Raw genomic sequence first — 15,716 nt, 5'->3', positions numbered from 1 at the left:
TCTTCCGGTCCTGGCCGCCCCGGCCGCGCTCGCCCCTGCCGGTGGATGCTGCGCCTCTCGGAGCGCAACATGAAGGTGCTGTTTGCCGCCGCCCTCATCGTAGCCTCCGTTTTCTTCCTGCTGCTGCCAGGCCCCTCGGTGGCTGATGAGAAGAAGAAGGGGCCCAAAGTCACCGTCAAGGTCTGAGCTTCCTCTCTCCTGTCCTGCCTGGCGAGGCCCGGCCTCCCGCGCCTGGGATTCCGTCGCTGGCCGCCCGCCAGTCGTGACCGGGGCACGGAGGGTCCCAGAGCTCAGCGCCTGCTTACACTCCGGCTGTGGCCCCCCGGCAGCCGCGGCGTCCCAACTGTAACGACCGGAGAGTAACCCGGACCCTCCGCGACACCCCCGGCCCCTGCCCTGACCCGGGGGGGTGGTTGGAGTCCGGCATGCCCGGCGGGGGCCGGCTCTGGCAGCCTCAAAGCAGTGGTATTTTTGCAGATAGCCTGCAGTGCCGGGGTGGGTGGAAGGGCACATCTTTCGGGACGATTCCAAGGAAACAGCCTTATAAATGCGGGCTGGGGCTCCCCTCTTCAAGGGGCTTTTACGGTGTTAATCCTAGCATCCTGCACCAAAAGCAGGCTCAGAACCACTGCTGCAAAGGTAGTGCTCAGTTCTCTCCCCTCTCCCGGGAGGAGCCTCTTGGGCCCTCCCTGCCCTAGCCTGGGGTTAACTTTAAAGTGGTCTTTTCCGGCAGGTGTACTTTGATCTGCGAATTGGAGATGAAGATGTAGGCCGGGTGGTCTTTGGTCTCTTTGGAAAGACTGTTCCGAAGACGGTGGATAATTTTGTGGCGTTAGCTACAGGGGAGGTAAGTGTTCGGGGTGAAGCCGGCAGCAGAGACTTGCAGGGTGCAGCCCCCCGGGTCAGAGCACTGAGTACAGCTGATCGTGGCCTGGGGACCCCAGTGTTGTCATCTTAGGAGTTAGAGGCCCGGCGCTTCCCTGGGAGTCATCACCCACTTAGGTGGCACCGGGTTTCAAGGAAACAAGAGTGCCCCGTTTTATAAAGTTTGTATTTAACTCCCATTTGACCAACAGGTGACCTTTTGCTTTTGGTGTTTTCTCTTTAAAAAAAAAAAATGCTTATTTTTGCTTGAAAAGCATAGAGAGATCTTCCACCTGCTGGTTTACTCCCCTAATGCCCACCAGAGCTGGGGCTGGGCCGATGGAAGCTGGAGCCCCAGAGCTCAGTCCAGGTCTCCCACCTGCGTGGCAGGGTTCATCTTGCATCTGTTCTGCTCAGAAGTGAGAGGGAAGAGGGATCAAGTGACGCTGCGGCCGGTCTAGGAATTCTGCACAGGCAGGGGGATGCGGCGTCCCAGCCTTTCTGGTGCTGCCTGGTGGCACACCGAACGATCGGCGTGGCCAGCAGCGGTGCCTCATCTGGGAGCGGAGCTGTGGGCCGCTTCTGCCTGCGGCCTTGTGCCGCACCTCCTGACCTTCTCACCCTTTTCTCTAGAAAGGATTTGGCTACAAAAACAGCAAATTCCATCGTGTGATCAAGGACTTCATGATCCAGGGTGGCGACTTCACCAGGGGAGATGGCACAGGAGGTAACCTCTTGGGGTGGGATGGCTGGGCTGGCGGGGCCCCTGTCCCTTGTTCCAGGGGCAGGTCTGTCTCCTGCATGGAGCCGTGGGGGCAGACAGACCTGCCTCTAGGAGGTGAGGGGGAGAGGAATGGGCTGCAAAGTGACCTTGCATGGGGAGGCGATTCCGGGTCAGGCACACAGGGCCTGTGCTGGCCACCTTGGGAGCTGCAGCAGCGGTGGGAGAAGTTGCTTTCCTTGGCAGTCTCCCCCTGGAGACGACTGAGCAAGACTGGCTCTCACCTTCGCGTTACTGGTCCCCATAGATGCCCTGCTCTAGCCCCTGGTCTCCGGGCTGGCGCACAGACCGTGGCTGTGGCACAGCCCAGGCTCTGCGGTGGGCGAGGAGGAGGTACAGGCAGCACCTGCACCATCACCAGGGGGCTGTGGTGCAGCTTTTAGGACTCGGGCTTTGTCGTCCAGTCACTCGGTGTGTAGCTGGGAAGCAGGAGGAGAAACCCCAAAATCTGAGTAGCCAAGCGGGAGACTGACCTCAGGCTGAGGCGGCAGTGGGCAGGAGGGCACGAGGCAGGCCTGACCAAGTGTGGCGGTGTCCGAGAGGGCGCTGGAGGATTGGCTGGGGTCCGTGGGGTTGGGTGCGCAGCCCGTTTCGGAAGGGCTGACATGCAGAGGAGTCGCCGCAGGCCGGGGTGACCAGGAGTGTGAGGGAGGCCTTGACCGGGGTCCTGGGTGTGCCAGCAAGAGCCAGGGTTAAGAGGGGAGCCCTGCTCTTTATGTGGCATGGGCTTGGCCAGGGTGGGTGGGAAGAGGGCAGAAGCCTGGAGCCTGGGCGTGGCCCTGGGGGGTGGGGTGGGAGGATGAGCCCGGGACAGAGGACTGGAGGGGAAACAGTGGGTGGAGCACACAGACCGCTAAAGAGAGTGGGCAGGGTGACTTGGGCCTGCTCCCCAGGACAGTGCGGGAGCCGTGCTGCTTCCTAGCGGGGATACCTGCCAGCTCCCTCGACCCCGAGCTGTGCCATCTGTGAAACAGGGTGCCCAGCTCCTGCTCGCAGGGGACTGTGGGAGTGACTGCAGGGGTCTCTGGCGCACGCTGCTGACTGTAAGTGTGAGCTGTTACTGCAGGAATGACGGGAAAGGGTGAACAAATTCAGGGGTAGAGACAGCACCAAGCAACGCGCACAGGGATACCTCTGGAGGTCTGAGCGAAGAACTTCCACTTGCTTGGAACTCCTGTCTTAGAATTGTTGGTGCAGGCCGGTGCCATGGCTCAACAGGCTAATCCTCTGCCTTGCGGCGCTGGCACACCAGGTTCTAGTCCCAGTTGGGGCACCAGATTCTGTCCCGGTTGCACCCTTCCAGGCCAGCTCTCTGCTATGGCCAGGGAGTGCAGTGGAGGATGGCCCAAGTCCTTGGGCCCTGCACCCCATGGGAGACCAGGAGAAGCACCTGGCTCCTGGCTTCGGATCAGCGCAGTGCGCCGGCCACGGTAGCCATTGGAGGGTAAACTAACGGCAAAGGAAGACCTTTCTCTTTGTCTCTCTCTCTACTGTCCACTCTGCCTGTCAAAAAAAAGAAGTGTTGGTGTGAAGGAGGTAGACTCAGGGATTTTCTGAATGGCAGCAGTCAACTGTAGCTAGTTCAGACTCACCAAGAAAATCCTCAAGTGAGGGGGACTTTTCTGTGTGTGTGTAAAATATTTGAATGACAGTGACACAAAGAGGGAGAGACTGCTGGTTCACTCCCCAAATGCCTGCAGCAGCCGGGGCTGGGTCAGGCCAAAGCCAGGAGCTGGGAATTCCACCCGGCTCTCCCACAAGGGTGACAGGGGCCCAGGTACCTGGGCCACCACCTGCTGCTTTCCCAGCCGCATTAGCAGGGAGCTGGATCGGAAATAACCTGCCATGCCACTGTGCCTCTGCAGGGTGGGAGGTGGGTGTTGCTCTTAGCCAGGAGTTGCTGTGAGCTGATGGCAGTCTCGCCTCTCCTGGGATAGGGGTGTGAGGTGGAACACAGGCTGAGATGACCCGGCCCCTCCAACGAGCCTGTCCGGGTTTGCAGTCTCCCAGCTGCTCCTCACTCAAGGTCAGCTCCCTGGCTCTCAGCATTCGCTGCTGTCTCCCAGCCTGGTTCCCTCCTCTAGACCCGCAGGGTGGACATAAGTGCACTGGGGACGAAACAGGGTTCCCCATGCAAGTAAGGTGGAAAGGTGTTGGGTGAAACAGTGACAGCGACCTTTACTGCTGCATTGCTCCGGGCCTTGTGTCTGTGCTCCTGGAACCAGAGTGAAACCAGGCAGTGGAGAAGAAATCTGCCCTCGCCCCACGCCAACAGATGCGCTGCACACACTCGGCCACCTTGCATTTCGTGTTCCCTCTTGGATTAGAGGCCCTGGACTCTGCAGATGCTCTCTCGCCTCTCCCTCCCCTGCCAGCTGTGCCTGGGGAGACAGGTGGATCAGCCACAGCAATCTACACGTGAGCTGTTTGCTGAATCAGCCTGGCCTTGGGCCCCACCTGGTCTTACCCCGCGGCTCTGAGCAGAGGCTAGGAAGCAGGTGGCTCTAATGTCCCAGTCCTCCAGTCAAGCCTGACTGGGCACGGAGGGCAGGTGGAGCCCTTGCGTCCTCACCCCTAAGGTCTGCTTGGCTCGGGCCACCCCAGCTTCCCTGCCCTGCTCTGTCTTCCTCCCCAGGGAAGAGCATCTATGGGGAGCGCTTCCCTGATGAGAACTTCAAGCTGAAGCACTACGGGCCCGGCTGGGTGAGCATGGCCAACGCCGGCAAAGACACCAACGGCTCCCAGTTCTTCATCACCACAGTCAAGACAGCCTGGCTGGACGGCAAGCACGTCGTGTTTGGCAAAGTTCTGGAGGGCATGGTAAGTTGACCGCAGGCTGACCTGGGCAGGCTTCATTGGGATTGGACACAGACCCTGGGGCCAGGGCTCCACGTATTCATCCCATTCCCAAAAGAAGCTCAGCCACAGATTGAGACCCTGGCGCACATCCCCATGCCCCCAAGGCCATAGGCTTGTCCAGCCTCCGCAGCACCCAGCCAGGAGACCCTGCTGAAGCTGCACGCCTGCGGGTCCCAAGCTCCGTCGTCCACTTGGGGAGCTGCTGGCTCTCACCCGCGCTGTCCAGGAGCACGAGGACCCCTTGTTAGCGCTGTCCCCAGCCACCCCTCAAGTCTGGCTTCCCTTGCCTGCCTCTGGTCCGTTAGAACCCGGCTGTCTCGAGGCTCGCATGTGGGGCCTGCCTGCCTTGTGGCGCACCTGACCCGCCCTGTCTCCTGTTGCCTCGCCAGGAGGTGGTGCGGAAGGTGGAGAGCACCAAGACGGACAGCCGGGACAAGCCCCTGAAGGATGTGGTCATCGCCGACTGCGGCAAGATCGAGGTGGAGAAACCCTTTGCCATCGCCAAGGAGTAGGGCCGCGGGGACCTCTTCCCGCTGAGCGAGTGTCTGCACGGGCCTGTTGTCCTCGGGGTGACGACTGCCCGCCACGGGGCTCCGAGCTGCACTGGCCCTTGCTGGCATCGGACGGAGCGGCCCCACTCCCCTCACATTCCTCAGGCCCACCGGCCCCGTTTTGTAACAAACGCCTACCAACACTGACCAATAAACAAGGGGGGGGTTTTTATAACCTGCGTGTGGGCTGGGTTCTTGGCGTGCGGGGACTCCCCGCTCACCGTGGGTGCCCGGCCCTTTCATTCAGATGTTCCCACAGAGGCGGGCAGGCACGGTGTTCACCCCTTGCTTCAAAACTACCCGCTGCTTCTCCACGTGCAGACACACCTGGACCTGTCACAGCCTACCTCGAAATTGGCCACTCGCGCCTGGCTCCAGGAACACGTGAATTCCCCACCCCAGCTGCCAGTGCAGGCCGACCCCTGCACCAGGTCCAGGCTAGAGGAGGACCAGCCCATGTCCCTGAGACAGAGCTCAGGGGCTGAGGCACACGACTGTCCCGGCAGGTGGCTGCTCAAGGCGTGGGCGGCAGAGCAGAAGGGTGACGGGCAGCTTTTGGCTGAGCCAAGGTGGGGCTGATGATGAAGCCATAGAGTCCCTGGAGCACACCACTCACCACCATGTTGGGCAGAGGTTCTGCAGGAGAGAACAGAAGGGGTGGAGGGCTGTGGGCAGAGAGGTCAGGACAGGGCTGGCCTCAGGCCTGTGGCTCCCTGAGCCACTGCCCACCGGCTCAGCCATCCCTGGGGAGTAGAGCCCCTGCAGCTGTGTCCCCAAATGAAGCCTTGGCATTCCAGGTCAGTTTCATCAGCTTGGTAAGGCCGGGTTGTAACAGAATAGACCAGGGGAACCAGGCTGAATTCATTCACTGGTGTTTACGATGCAGGTTCAGGTGCACAGAGCAGCAGGAGTGAGGGGCCACCCAGAAGTCCTGAGAACTGGCAAGCCCACCCCTACCGGTCTACCCAGACTTGGGCCTTGAGAATGGGTCACTCGCGGGTCAGAGGAGCTCACCTGGGGAGGGGGCACAGAGGTAGGGATCCAGGCGGAAGCTGATGACAGGCCGGTGGTGCAGCTGTGAGCTGGGAGGAAGTAGGGTCCTGAGCCACGAGGGAGTGGGGAAGGGAAGGGCCAAGCCCTGCACGGGTGGAGACTATGGGTTGAGATCCTCAGAGGCCCACAAAGGAAAAGGTGACAGGCCGTGGGCTCAGGAGGCCCCATCGGGAAAGGCTAGGCCCTGGGGGAGGCCGGCCAGGCCCGAAGCGGCAGGCGCGCCTCCCTCCCTGTGGCCACCAGGGGGAGCAGGAGCCAGGCACTGCCAATGGCTCGGACCTGCCCGCTGTGCCCCGCAGGAGCTCCCCAGGGCGCAGAGGAGAGAGGCCCTATAATTGCCTGGGGATGCCCCGGGGCCCGTGAGGAAGGGGTGGAGACATAGAAGCCCAGAACTTCACCTCCCAGGGGACCCCTGCTTCTATTTCTGAGGAGCCGGTTCCGGAGGTGGCTGGGGCTAGCCCAGGCTGTCCAGAAAAAGCCCCTCTGTGGGTCGGACAGCTGATGAGGGGACCAGGCAAGTACATTGGCCTCCAAACCTTCCCTTGCTGGCTTGCTGCTGAAAGCCCCTGACCCCATCACGGGCTCTCCATACCCCCAGCTGCTGGCCTTGGGGTCCGTGGGGAAGTGCCGAAGCCTCAGGAACTCCAGTAACTCCTTGGGCGCATCCTGGTTCAGGTACAGGACGCCCTGGAGGACAGGACAGCAGCCGCCGGCGTGCAGAGCCCAGTGCAATCCGGAGAATTGCAAGAGGGAGAGCAGAGCATTAAACCCGGGGTGGACAGCGCAGGCCGGACCCCCCGGGGTGGCCTGGAAAGTACCCCCACTCCACTTCCCGTAGCAAAGGAGCACCAGGAGCCACCTGCCCCCGGGTCCTCACTTTCCAGCCACCGAGGGCCCTGCGGAAAGCTGAAGCCCGAGGCAGTGAGTAGCATCCCGGCGTTGCGGGCGTCCCCCGGCTCTGGTCAGGCCCCCACACACCTGGATATAGGCCTCCAGGCCCTGCCGCCGCTGCTCCAGGCCCCTGGTCCTCCAGTTGGCCAAGCGTTTGGAGGGGAAGTCCGGCACTTTGTACAGTTTCTTGATCTGCCGAGGTTACCGTGGTGCCATCACAGCCCTTCCACGGAGCCCCCTGGCCTACCGCGCTGCGCATGCCTCCCCGCACCCCTGCCAGAACCCGCCCAGAACGGGCCCCATGCACTCCAGTCGCCTGGGATCTGCCCCCCTGCGCCCTCCCTGCCACGGGCCCCCCGCAGGGTCTGCGCCCTCCAGGGACTGAAGCAGCAGCGGGGGCGGCCAAGGCTGGGACCCGAGTTTCCCCCTCTGCCTCCCCGGGGCCGGGCCCAGGCTGGCGGGGGGGGGGGGGGGCGGCCGGGGGCGGCGCCGCCTCACCCGCTTGTGCAGCGCGTGGAACTCGCTGTAACGCCGAAGCACGGTGTGTCTGCGCCCGCTGCACTGCACCTCCACTCGGAACACCTGGCGGGGGGCACGCGTGAGGTCCCGACGGAGCGCCCCGGGGACCCTCCCGCACTCCCCATCCTTAGAAGAAAGGGCTGGCGGCCCCGCCCCTCTGCTCGTGCGCTCACTCAAGAACTGGGGAGCATCAGCAGCCCCGGAACCCTCGGCAGGCCGGCCCCCGACGGCCCAGCCCGCGGAGCCCCGGTCCCCACTCTGCTCGGGGCGGGGACCTCCAGCGGGTCCCCGCGCCCCTGTCCACCCCGCGGCCCTGCTCACCACGTGGCCTTTCTCCGGGCTCTGCCGGGGCCCCTCGGCTTCGGGCCCCACCGACGGGATGTGAACTTGCAGCATCTGCGCTGGGCGCCGGCGCCGGCCGCTCTGAGCCCGAACTCTGCAGCCGCCGCGCGCGGACCCCCGCCCCGTCCCTCGGGCCCGCAGGCCCCGCCCCGCAGGCCCCGCCCCGGGCGTTCCTCGCGCCGCGGGGTCCTGCGCCGAGTCGATTAGGCAGGGAGCCGGGGGTCCGCACGGCGCCCGCGTCCGCGGCGCGAGGAGCGCCTCGGTGGAGCCCTGCGTTCGTCAGACCCTGATCGAGTGCCCAGGGGCTGCCAGGAACACGCGCGAGCCCTGGCGTCGCCTATTCTTTGTTGAGTGCCACGGTCTGCGAGTGGAGGCGGGGCCCGGACCTCGGCACCTGCTCTGGGGCCAACCAGGGACGTCCCTTGCTTTCCCCAGCCCCTTCCCTCCTTTCGGCCTGGCCCCTGGGATCCAGGCCTGGAGACTCCAGCGGAAGCCACGCCTGGGCAAGGCCTGGATGCAATCCAGCGCCCGTGTCCGACTTCCGCGGCGCCCATTCACTCGGTCACCCATGAATCCATCCACTCTCGCTCTCAGCCCCAACCTGCTGCCGGCCCGCTTGGCCAGGAAGAGGCGATTTAGAGACCCAGGCTGTTCTCTGCGGCTCAGACAGCCGGGATTTCAGGAACTGCGTGCTAAATAGAGGTAATAGGCATCTAACGTCAAAAGTTCGTGGGAAGTGGAACTGAAGGTTTTTTATACAAAAATTGAAATCCGAAATGCATTTGAGGCGCCCCCTCATATGAATGGATTTCACATTTCTTTGCACCGGAATAAACTTAGCTTTCACTTCCATGTCCTCCTTCGGGACAGTGTACACAAATCACACAAATCGAGGTGATCCTGGCTAAGCCCTTAGCTGAGTGAGCGCTGACTTAATGGCAGCTGATGCGGGCTTGGCAGGGGCAGAGGGCCTGTGGGATGTGGCAGCAGGCTGCTCTTGCCCACCCCTCTGGGAGGGGGGAGGGATTTTAACCCAGAACTCTGACGTCATGGGGAGTGCCTGTGCCGCCACCTCTGGCCCCACTCTGAGCTGTCCTGTGAGGAGCGGGGAGAGGAGGTGCTGCTTCCCAAGAGCTCCCGCCCGTGGCCGGTCTTGGCTGGGACCTGGGAAGCAGAGGGCCTGTCTTAAGGGTTGGGGCAGGTAGATCTCACCCCGTTAGTGCAGAGGTGCTTCTGAGCTGGAGCGGCTGGGAGCGTGACCCCCTAGTGGCAAGTGGACCTCACCGACACTGTGCCCCCTCCTCCCTGGTGCCCCGTCCACCTCCAAATCCCATCACACCCCAGGATCAGGAAGCTAAGGCTTCCCAAGGGAAACAGCCCAAGCAAGGGGAAGTTCTGTGCTTTCGTTTCCTCTGTGGAGCTCACGGGCCCCCTAAATTCCGGGACCCAGCCCTCCCGGGCCTACAGCATCTCCCCAGTTCCTGCTGTCCTGGGATCCTCTGGTCCCCTGTCCTACTGACGGTCTGCCCCGCTGTCTCGGACTCCCGGCTCTTCCTTGCCTCCTTCACAGGTAGGAGTTCTTCTCTCCACCCTTAACACAAACTGTCCAGACTTCTGCTTCCAGGCCAGCGCTGTGGTACACTGGGGTTAAGCTGCCTCCTGCAGCGCCAGCATCCCATATGTGTGCTGGTTCGAGTCCTGGTTGATCCATCTCCAATCCAGCTGTCTGCTATGGCCTGGGAAAGCAGCAGCAGCAAGTGACCCAAATGCTTGGACCCCTGCACCCAGGTGGGAGGCCTGGAGGAAGCTCCTGGCTTCAGCCTGGCTCAGCCTTGGCCTTTGTGGCCATTCAGGGAGTGAAACAGTGGATGGAAGATCTCTTTCCTTCTCTCTCTCTCTCTCAACTCTGCTTTTCAAATAAATAAATAAATCATTAAAAAAGACATCTGTTAAAACCTTCCAATAGCCGGTGCCACGGCTCACTTGGCTAATCCTCCACCTTGCGGCGCCGGCACCCCAGGTTCTAGTCCCGGTCGAGGCGCCAGATTCTGTCCCCGTTGCTCCTCTTCTAGTCCAGCTCTCTGCTGTGGCCCGGGGAAGGCAGTGGAGGATGGCCCAAGTGCTTGGGCCCTGCACCCGCATGGGAGACCAGGAGAAGCACCTGGCTCCTGGCTTCGGATCGGTGCAGTGCGCCAGCTGTAGCAGCCATTTGGGGGGTGAACCAATAGAAAAGGAAGACCTTTCTCTCTGTCTCTCTCACTGTCCACTCTGCCTGTCCAAAAAAACAAAACAAAACAAAAACAACCTTCCAATGGCTTCCCATTGTCGGTAGGACTAACTTGCTCTCTCGGAGTGCCCCAGGATGCAAAGCCTGCACCTCCCACCACATCGCCTCTCCCACGTCCCCACCTCAGTGCCTTCCCTGCAGCTCTTTAAGCCCAGCCTGAGAGCTCCCTCGTGCTTCAGGGCCCTTGCACTTGCTCGTCCTCCCCCTGGAGCACTCTTCCTTAGTCCTCATCCTCCCTAGAACTCAGCCTAAAACTCAGACGCTGCCCTCCTGACCCAGCTGTGCACTTGTCATGGTGCAAGCCTGTAACTGTGTTTGCCTATGTGTGTCTCCACGGTGCCCAGCACTTAGTAGGCCTTTGTAGGGGTAGAAGGGTATGATACCTTTCCTCCTAGCCTCTGATTCACAGCTGTCATGCTCGTAATGAAACACAGGTGCCCGAGAGAAATACAGAACAGGTTCAGGGACGCATGGCCCGCAGGTGGAGACAGGAAGGGACAGAAGCTGTGACCTAATGGTTGTGGCCTGGGGAGAAGGGGACCCCAGCAAGGCCCCTGTGTCCAGAGTCTCCCCGGCTTCCCTGAGCCTTCTTCTCCCAGGTATGGGATGGGACCTCCTGGGATGAGGGTGGGTCTTCAGGGGAGAAGCACGGGAACCTGTCTAGGTTGTACAGCTTGCTGTGGGAGAGAGGTTCTCTCTCTCTCTCTCCATATTGCCTCCACTCGCTTCATTTACTTAATTTTCAGGTGTTCCTGAGAAGCCTCAGCCCAGTGGATTTTCATCCCCAGGTACAGGTGAGGGTGGGCGCAGCTGTCGCTGAGAGGTGGGGCAGCAAACCGGCGGCCGTGGGCCACGGGAGTGCGGAGCTCCGGCGAGGCCGGCAGGATCCCTCGCGTGGTGTCTTGGGGAGTAGAGCAGGTAGTGGAGAACAGTTTCCGGTGGAGTGGAACAGGCGGGAGGAGGGCCCTGTCCTGCGGGCCGGCGGTTTTCAGGGCGGTCTCCGTACCAGGTCAATCTGCTGAGCCAGGATTGCTTCGGGGTACTCAGCAGTCACCCCCGGCTACCTACTCCAGGCCCCCGACCCCAGGCTGCCTGGTTGCTGGGGCCGCGCAGCCCGACGAGCCGGTGCATCGCCTGTTCCCGATCGGGCGGCGCATCCCTCCCAGGCACCTGGCCCTCGGCCCCGCGCCGGCCCCGCCGGCTCGCGGGCAGCACCGAGGCCGGGGCGGGCGGAGCGCGGGAGCGGCCGGGCGCCAAGCTGCCCCCCGGGCGCGTCTGGCCCGCCGCTCCCGCCCTGGCTGCGGCCGCCCGCGTACAAAGCCCCCTTTCACCGGCGGGGTTCCTGCCGGGCCGCGGAGGCTCCTCCGGAGGTTGGTTAACCCCGTTAGGAAAACAAACAGTCCCGGGCCTGGGCGGGGGGCGCCGTGGGGCACAGAGGCGGGATTCTTCTCCAGCCACGCCGTCCCGAGCAGGGGCCGCCAGGCTCTGGTCGCCTGTGGAACCCTGCGGCACCCCTTACCTGCAACAGGGGGCCACGCGCCTTCCAGGGCAAGCTTCCCAAGCTTAGCTCGGGCCTGGCACACAGCGAACACTAGCTATTAATATTTAAATGGTGCCAAATTGCTGCTTTTGTTGGAGAAAAGGTCGGGATATTGGCAATTCCAAATGGTTCATCCTAATATACGTATTGTTAGTAATTTAAAAAATTCTATTCCTTTTGGTAATGTTTTTAAAGATGTATTTATTTGGAAAGCAGAGAGAGAGAGAGAGAAAGAGAGAATTTTTTCCATCCACTGCTTCACTCCCCAAATGGCTGCAACGGCTGGGGCTGGGCCAGGCCAAAGCCAGGAGCCAGGAGTCTCCCATGTGGGTGCAGGGGCCCAAGCACTTGGGCCATCTCCCACTGCTTTTCCAGACACATTAGCCCCAAGCTGGATCAGAAGTGGAGCAGCCGGGACTCAAACGGAATGCTGGCGTCCCAGCTGGGGGCTTTACCCAATCCCCGGCAGCCCCTTTCGGTAAGGCGCTTTATTATTTCAATGCCTGCGATCAGGATGTGCTGATTTTCTCTTTTTGCACAACAAAAGGGCAAGGAAGTAAACTGGAAGCAGAGGCAGCGCTCTGTGTCGGTGCCTCAGGGTTCTTACTGATTGTACACTCTGGGGCTGGGGTAGAGGCGCAGTGCGCTCAGCTGCCGCAAGCCACACAGGCACCAGTTAGGGTCCTGGCCGCTCCACTTCTGATCCAGCGCCCTTTGAACGTGCGCGGGAAGCAGATGATGGTCCAAGCACTTGGGCCCCTGCACCCAGGTGGGAGACCCGGATGGAGCTCCTGGCCCCTGGCAGCCATCTGGGGAGTGAACCAGCGGATGGAGGCTCTCTCTCCCTGTCACACTGCCTTTCAGATAAAGAAGTACATCTCTTTCCTGCGTTTAGGAGTTCTGCTAAAACCTTGTAAATGACGGAGCCACTGTGACCCCTCATTTCTGGAGCTGAGGGAAGCAGGGGCTGCCCTGGGCTGTCTGGAAGGCGCCGGTCCCCTGCCCAGCTATGACCCCAGGGCTGAAGGCGGGGTGGGGGGGAGCGGGCAGAGCCGGGAGGTCCTCCAGGGAGCTGTCTGTCCCTGGCTGATGGGCAGTGAACTTTTGTGTCCCTGCCCTTGACGGTCCCCACTGCTCACAAGGCCACTCTGTCTTCCAGCTGCTGCCCCCCACCCCAGGCCCCGCCAGTGCCTGAGAGAACCTTAGGCCTACTGTGTGTGTTATTAAGGTCTTTAAGAAAATAACTTGTTGGGCTGGCTTTTTTTTTTTCCTTTCATTTATTTGAAAGGCAGACTGGCAGGTTTTCTATCTGCTGGTTCACTCCCCAAATGCCCACAGCAGTCAGGACTGGGCCAGGCTGAAACCTGGAACCCGGAGCACCACCTGGGACTCCCGCAGGTGGCAAAGCTGCACCCCAGTGCTGGCCCCAAGCCTCTTACGTCGGGCCCATTGCCCACCCGACAGGGTCTGGACCACACGGGAGCACAGTGCCGGGCACGGGGTATAACAAATGGCGATTCTTACCGTAGTAGGAAGGTGGCCGGACTGCTGCCTGGGTTCCTGGCTGCCAGGGCCCTTCTGGGTGCCACCGCAGCCACTCATAGTGGAAGGGGAAGCGGGAAGCAGAGCAGCCGAGGGGCACAGTCATTTGGAAACAGCCATCCTGTCTCTTTAGGGAAAGGTCCTACCTTAAATTGGACAGGGTTTCTCTACGGGGTTTTTCTGGGCTTCCTCGGAGTGGCCGTGGCTGTGAGTGCGTGGGTGGAGACAGGCTCATCACAGCGGGGGGGGGGGGTATTCCCACGACACGACACGCAAAGGCCAAGGGGGTGAAGGCTTGCCTGGGACAAGCCTTGTGGGGCAGGTAGCTCTCTCTGCTGGGGCACTGAGCACCGACCTTACCAACCACGGTTAAGGTTCACTGAATCCCAAATTGGGCCAGATTTTCTGGAACTCTTGAAACACTCCATGGGCGTGCATGGCAACAATCTCTGGAGCTGAGGAGGCAAATGAGGTCATGTGCGAGATAATACTGCAGCCGGGCGACAGAGGCGGGGGCGTAGCGCCATCTGCAGGGCTGGAGGGGAGATGCGGCTCGTGTTGCAATGTGGGGATGAGATGGGCGATGGCTCAGAGACAGCTTGTCAGGAAATCTGCATGTGATGTACACCTGTACACAAAGAACGCAGGTTTTCTCCCCATTATGAAAATAGCTTTATTTGATTTATTTATTTATTTTATTTATTTGATCAGAAAGATAATACATAGCAATTTCAAGCAATATAAAGTAGTACGCAGAAATTAAAAGTAATGCAAGATCCCATCTCTAGCAGCAGCATAGTTAACAATTCAGTCAACATCCCTCCCACATATCTGTGTATGAACGTGGGTCGCGTCTTAAGTGGAATTCCATAGCCTGTATGCGTGACCCCAGTTACGAGTCTCCCTTGCCAATGATCATAGCTGTGTGTTGTCCTCAGTGGCTGTGTAATATCCGATTTAGGACTGCCTCAATTCATTTACTCCCTTCCTCATGGACACCAAGAGTGGTTTCAGTTTCTGCAACTGTTAACAATGCTATGTCTAGCATCTTTGGACAGTCATGTTCATGGACTTGGCTTCTAGAAGCATCTTGGAGGATCCTTGGTAGATGCGCCGATATACTGGCAAATGGCTCTCCTTACATTTCTACTCCCGTCCGCAATGCTGGAAGAGGCCTGTTTCAGTCAGTCGGGATCCTGAGACTGACGACAGGCTTGGGAGGGGCGCTGCAGGCAGCAAGCCCGGCATTCGCAGACTCCTTAAGGTGACGCAGAAATGAGAAAGGAAAGAGGGTGTCTGGAGCCAGATTCTGTGAGGGGCGGGAGGAGTCAGCACTGCTGGGAAGGCCTGGGCGCTAAGGGGGCAGGGTGAGCGGGGGTCCTCTCTCGGACAGCCACTCCTGCCACTGGGGAACACTCTTTCAACAGGTATCTGTCTGACAGTATTTTTTTTTTTTAAAGATTTGTTTAAAAGGCAGAGAAAGAGGTCTTCTATTTGCTGGTTCACTCCCCAGATGCCTTCAACAGCCCAGTAGGGCTGGGCCAGGCTGAAGCCAGGAACCAGGGACTCTATCCAGGTCTCCCTTGTGGATAGCAGGGGTCTAAATACTTGGGCCATCACCTGCTGTCTTCCCAGGGAGCTGGAAAGGAAATGGAGGGGATGCTGGCATCTCAGCGGTGGCTTGATCTGCTGTGCCACAATGCTGGCCCCTTGACATCTGTTTTGAGCCCAAATCTATGGCTGAGGGCCATCAAGTTACAAATCCATCCAACCTCAGAGTTTATAGTTTGTGGAGGGCGCTAGTGCAAAGCCACACACAGGCACCCCAGGACACTGGCAGGTGATGTGTGCACACTCGCGAGGTTCAGCAGCGGGCTGCTTTCTCATCTTTTCCTAACTCTCAACCCAGGGCCAACCCTGCCCAAACATGGAGCAGAGACTCTTAGCCAATGTCTCCAAGACCCAGCCTGCGGTTCTGGTGCCCGCCAACGGTGGGCAAGAGGTGCTCTCGCCTGCGGGAGAGGCATCACCACTCTTTTCCTCTCCTCCCCTCCCCCTGTGCTGCCACGAACTGGTGAGAAACTTCCCACCCATCATCCTGGGGCTTGATGTCCCTTGAAATCCCAGGGCTTCCGCCTCCCGCGGGCCCACAGCACATACTGCCTGGGACGCTCCCTCTGCGCTCTCTCCAACCAGATCTCGGCCCCAGCCAGAGCAGTTTCCATCAGGTCTCCTGCCACAGGGGGTTTCTGCAAAGGCATTTTTTTTTAAAAAGATTTTTTTATTTATTGAGATGCAGAGTTAGAGCAAGAGAGAGAAATCTTCCATCTGCTGGCTCACTCCCCAAATGGCTGCAATGGCTGGAGCTGCGCTGATCCAAAGTCAGGAGCCAGGAGCTTCATCTGAGGTTCTACCCGGGTACAGAGGCCCAAACACTTGGGCCATCCTCCACTGCTTTCCCAGGCACGTTAGCAGGGAGCTGGAGTG

The 15,716-nt window shown here is 60.4% G+C and overlaps 2 protein-coding genes across 2 annotated transcripts; one reads left to right on the top strand and one right to left on the bottom strand.

The window, feature by feature from the left end:
- On the top strand, window positions 1-5,225 carry PPIB (peptidylprolyl isomerase B). Its single transcript, XM_062206107.1, has 5 exons — window positions 1-180; window positions 734-847; window positions 1,498-1,591; window positions 4,281-4,465; window positions 4,894-5,225. Exons 1-5 carry the CDS (start codon window positions 46-48, stop codon window positions 5,014-5,016), a joined length of 651 nt encoding a protein of 216 aa, XP_062062091.1. The 5' UTR covers window positions 1-45; the 3' UTR covers window positions 5,017-5,225.
- SNX22 (sorting nexin 22) lies at window positions 5,224-7,914 on the bottom strand. Its single transcript, XM_062206108.1, has 6 exons — window positions 7,840-7,914; window positions 7,498-7,581; window positions 7,087-7,191; window positions 6,680-6,795; window positions 6,070-6,155; window positions 5,224-5,691 (listed from the first exon to the last, which is right to left on the bottom strand). The coding sequence occupies exons 1-6, from the start codon at window positions 7,912-7,914 to the stop codon at window positions 5,570-5,572; spliced, it is 588 nt and encodes a 195-aa protein (XP_062062092.1). The 3' UTR covers window positions 5,224-5,569.
- Window positions 7,915-15,716: the final 7,802 nt, after the last annotated feature.

Source organism: Lepus europaeus, chromosome 11, assembly GCF_033115175.1.
Source record: "Lepus europaeus isolate LE1 chromosome 11, mLepTim1.pri, whole genome shotgun sequence".
Lineage (NCBI taxonomy): Eukaryota > Metazoa > Chordata > Mammalia > Lagomorpha > Leporidae > Lepus > Lepus europaeus.
This window is presented reverse-complemented; position numbering and strand designations above follow the sequence as displayed.

Coding starts and splice junctions, on each gene's coding strand:
- PPIB (XM_062206107.1), top strand. CDS start 46: ATGCTGCGCCTCTCGGAGCGCAACATGAAGGTGCTGTTTGCCGCCGCC. Junction 848..1,497: donor TGGCGTTAGCTACAGGGGAG/GTAAGTGTTCGG, acceptor CCTTTTCTCTAG/AAAGGATTTGGCTACAAAAA. Junction 1,592..4,280: donor CAGGGGAGATGGCACAGGAG/GTAACCTCTTGG, acceptor CTTCCTCCCCAG/GGAAGAGCATCTATGGGGAG.
- SNX22 (XM_062206108.1), bottom strand. CDS start 7,914: ATGCTGCAAGTTCACATCCCGTCGGTGGGGCCCGAAGCCGAGGGGCCC. Junction 7,192..7,497: donor TCCACGCGCTGCACAAGCGG/GTGAGGCGGCGC, acceptor TAACCTCGGCAG/ATCAAGAAACTGTACAAAGT. Junction 6,156..6,679: donor TATGGAGAGCCCGTGATGGG/GTCAGGGGCTTT, acceptor CTCGTGGCTCAG/GACCCTACTTCCTCCCAGCT.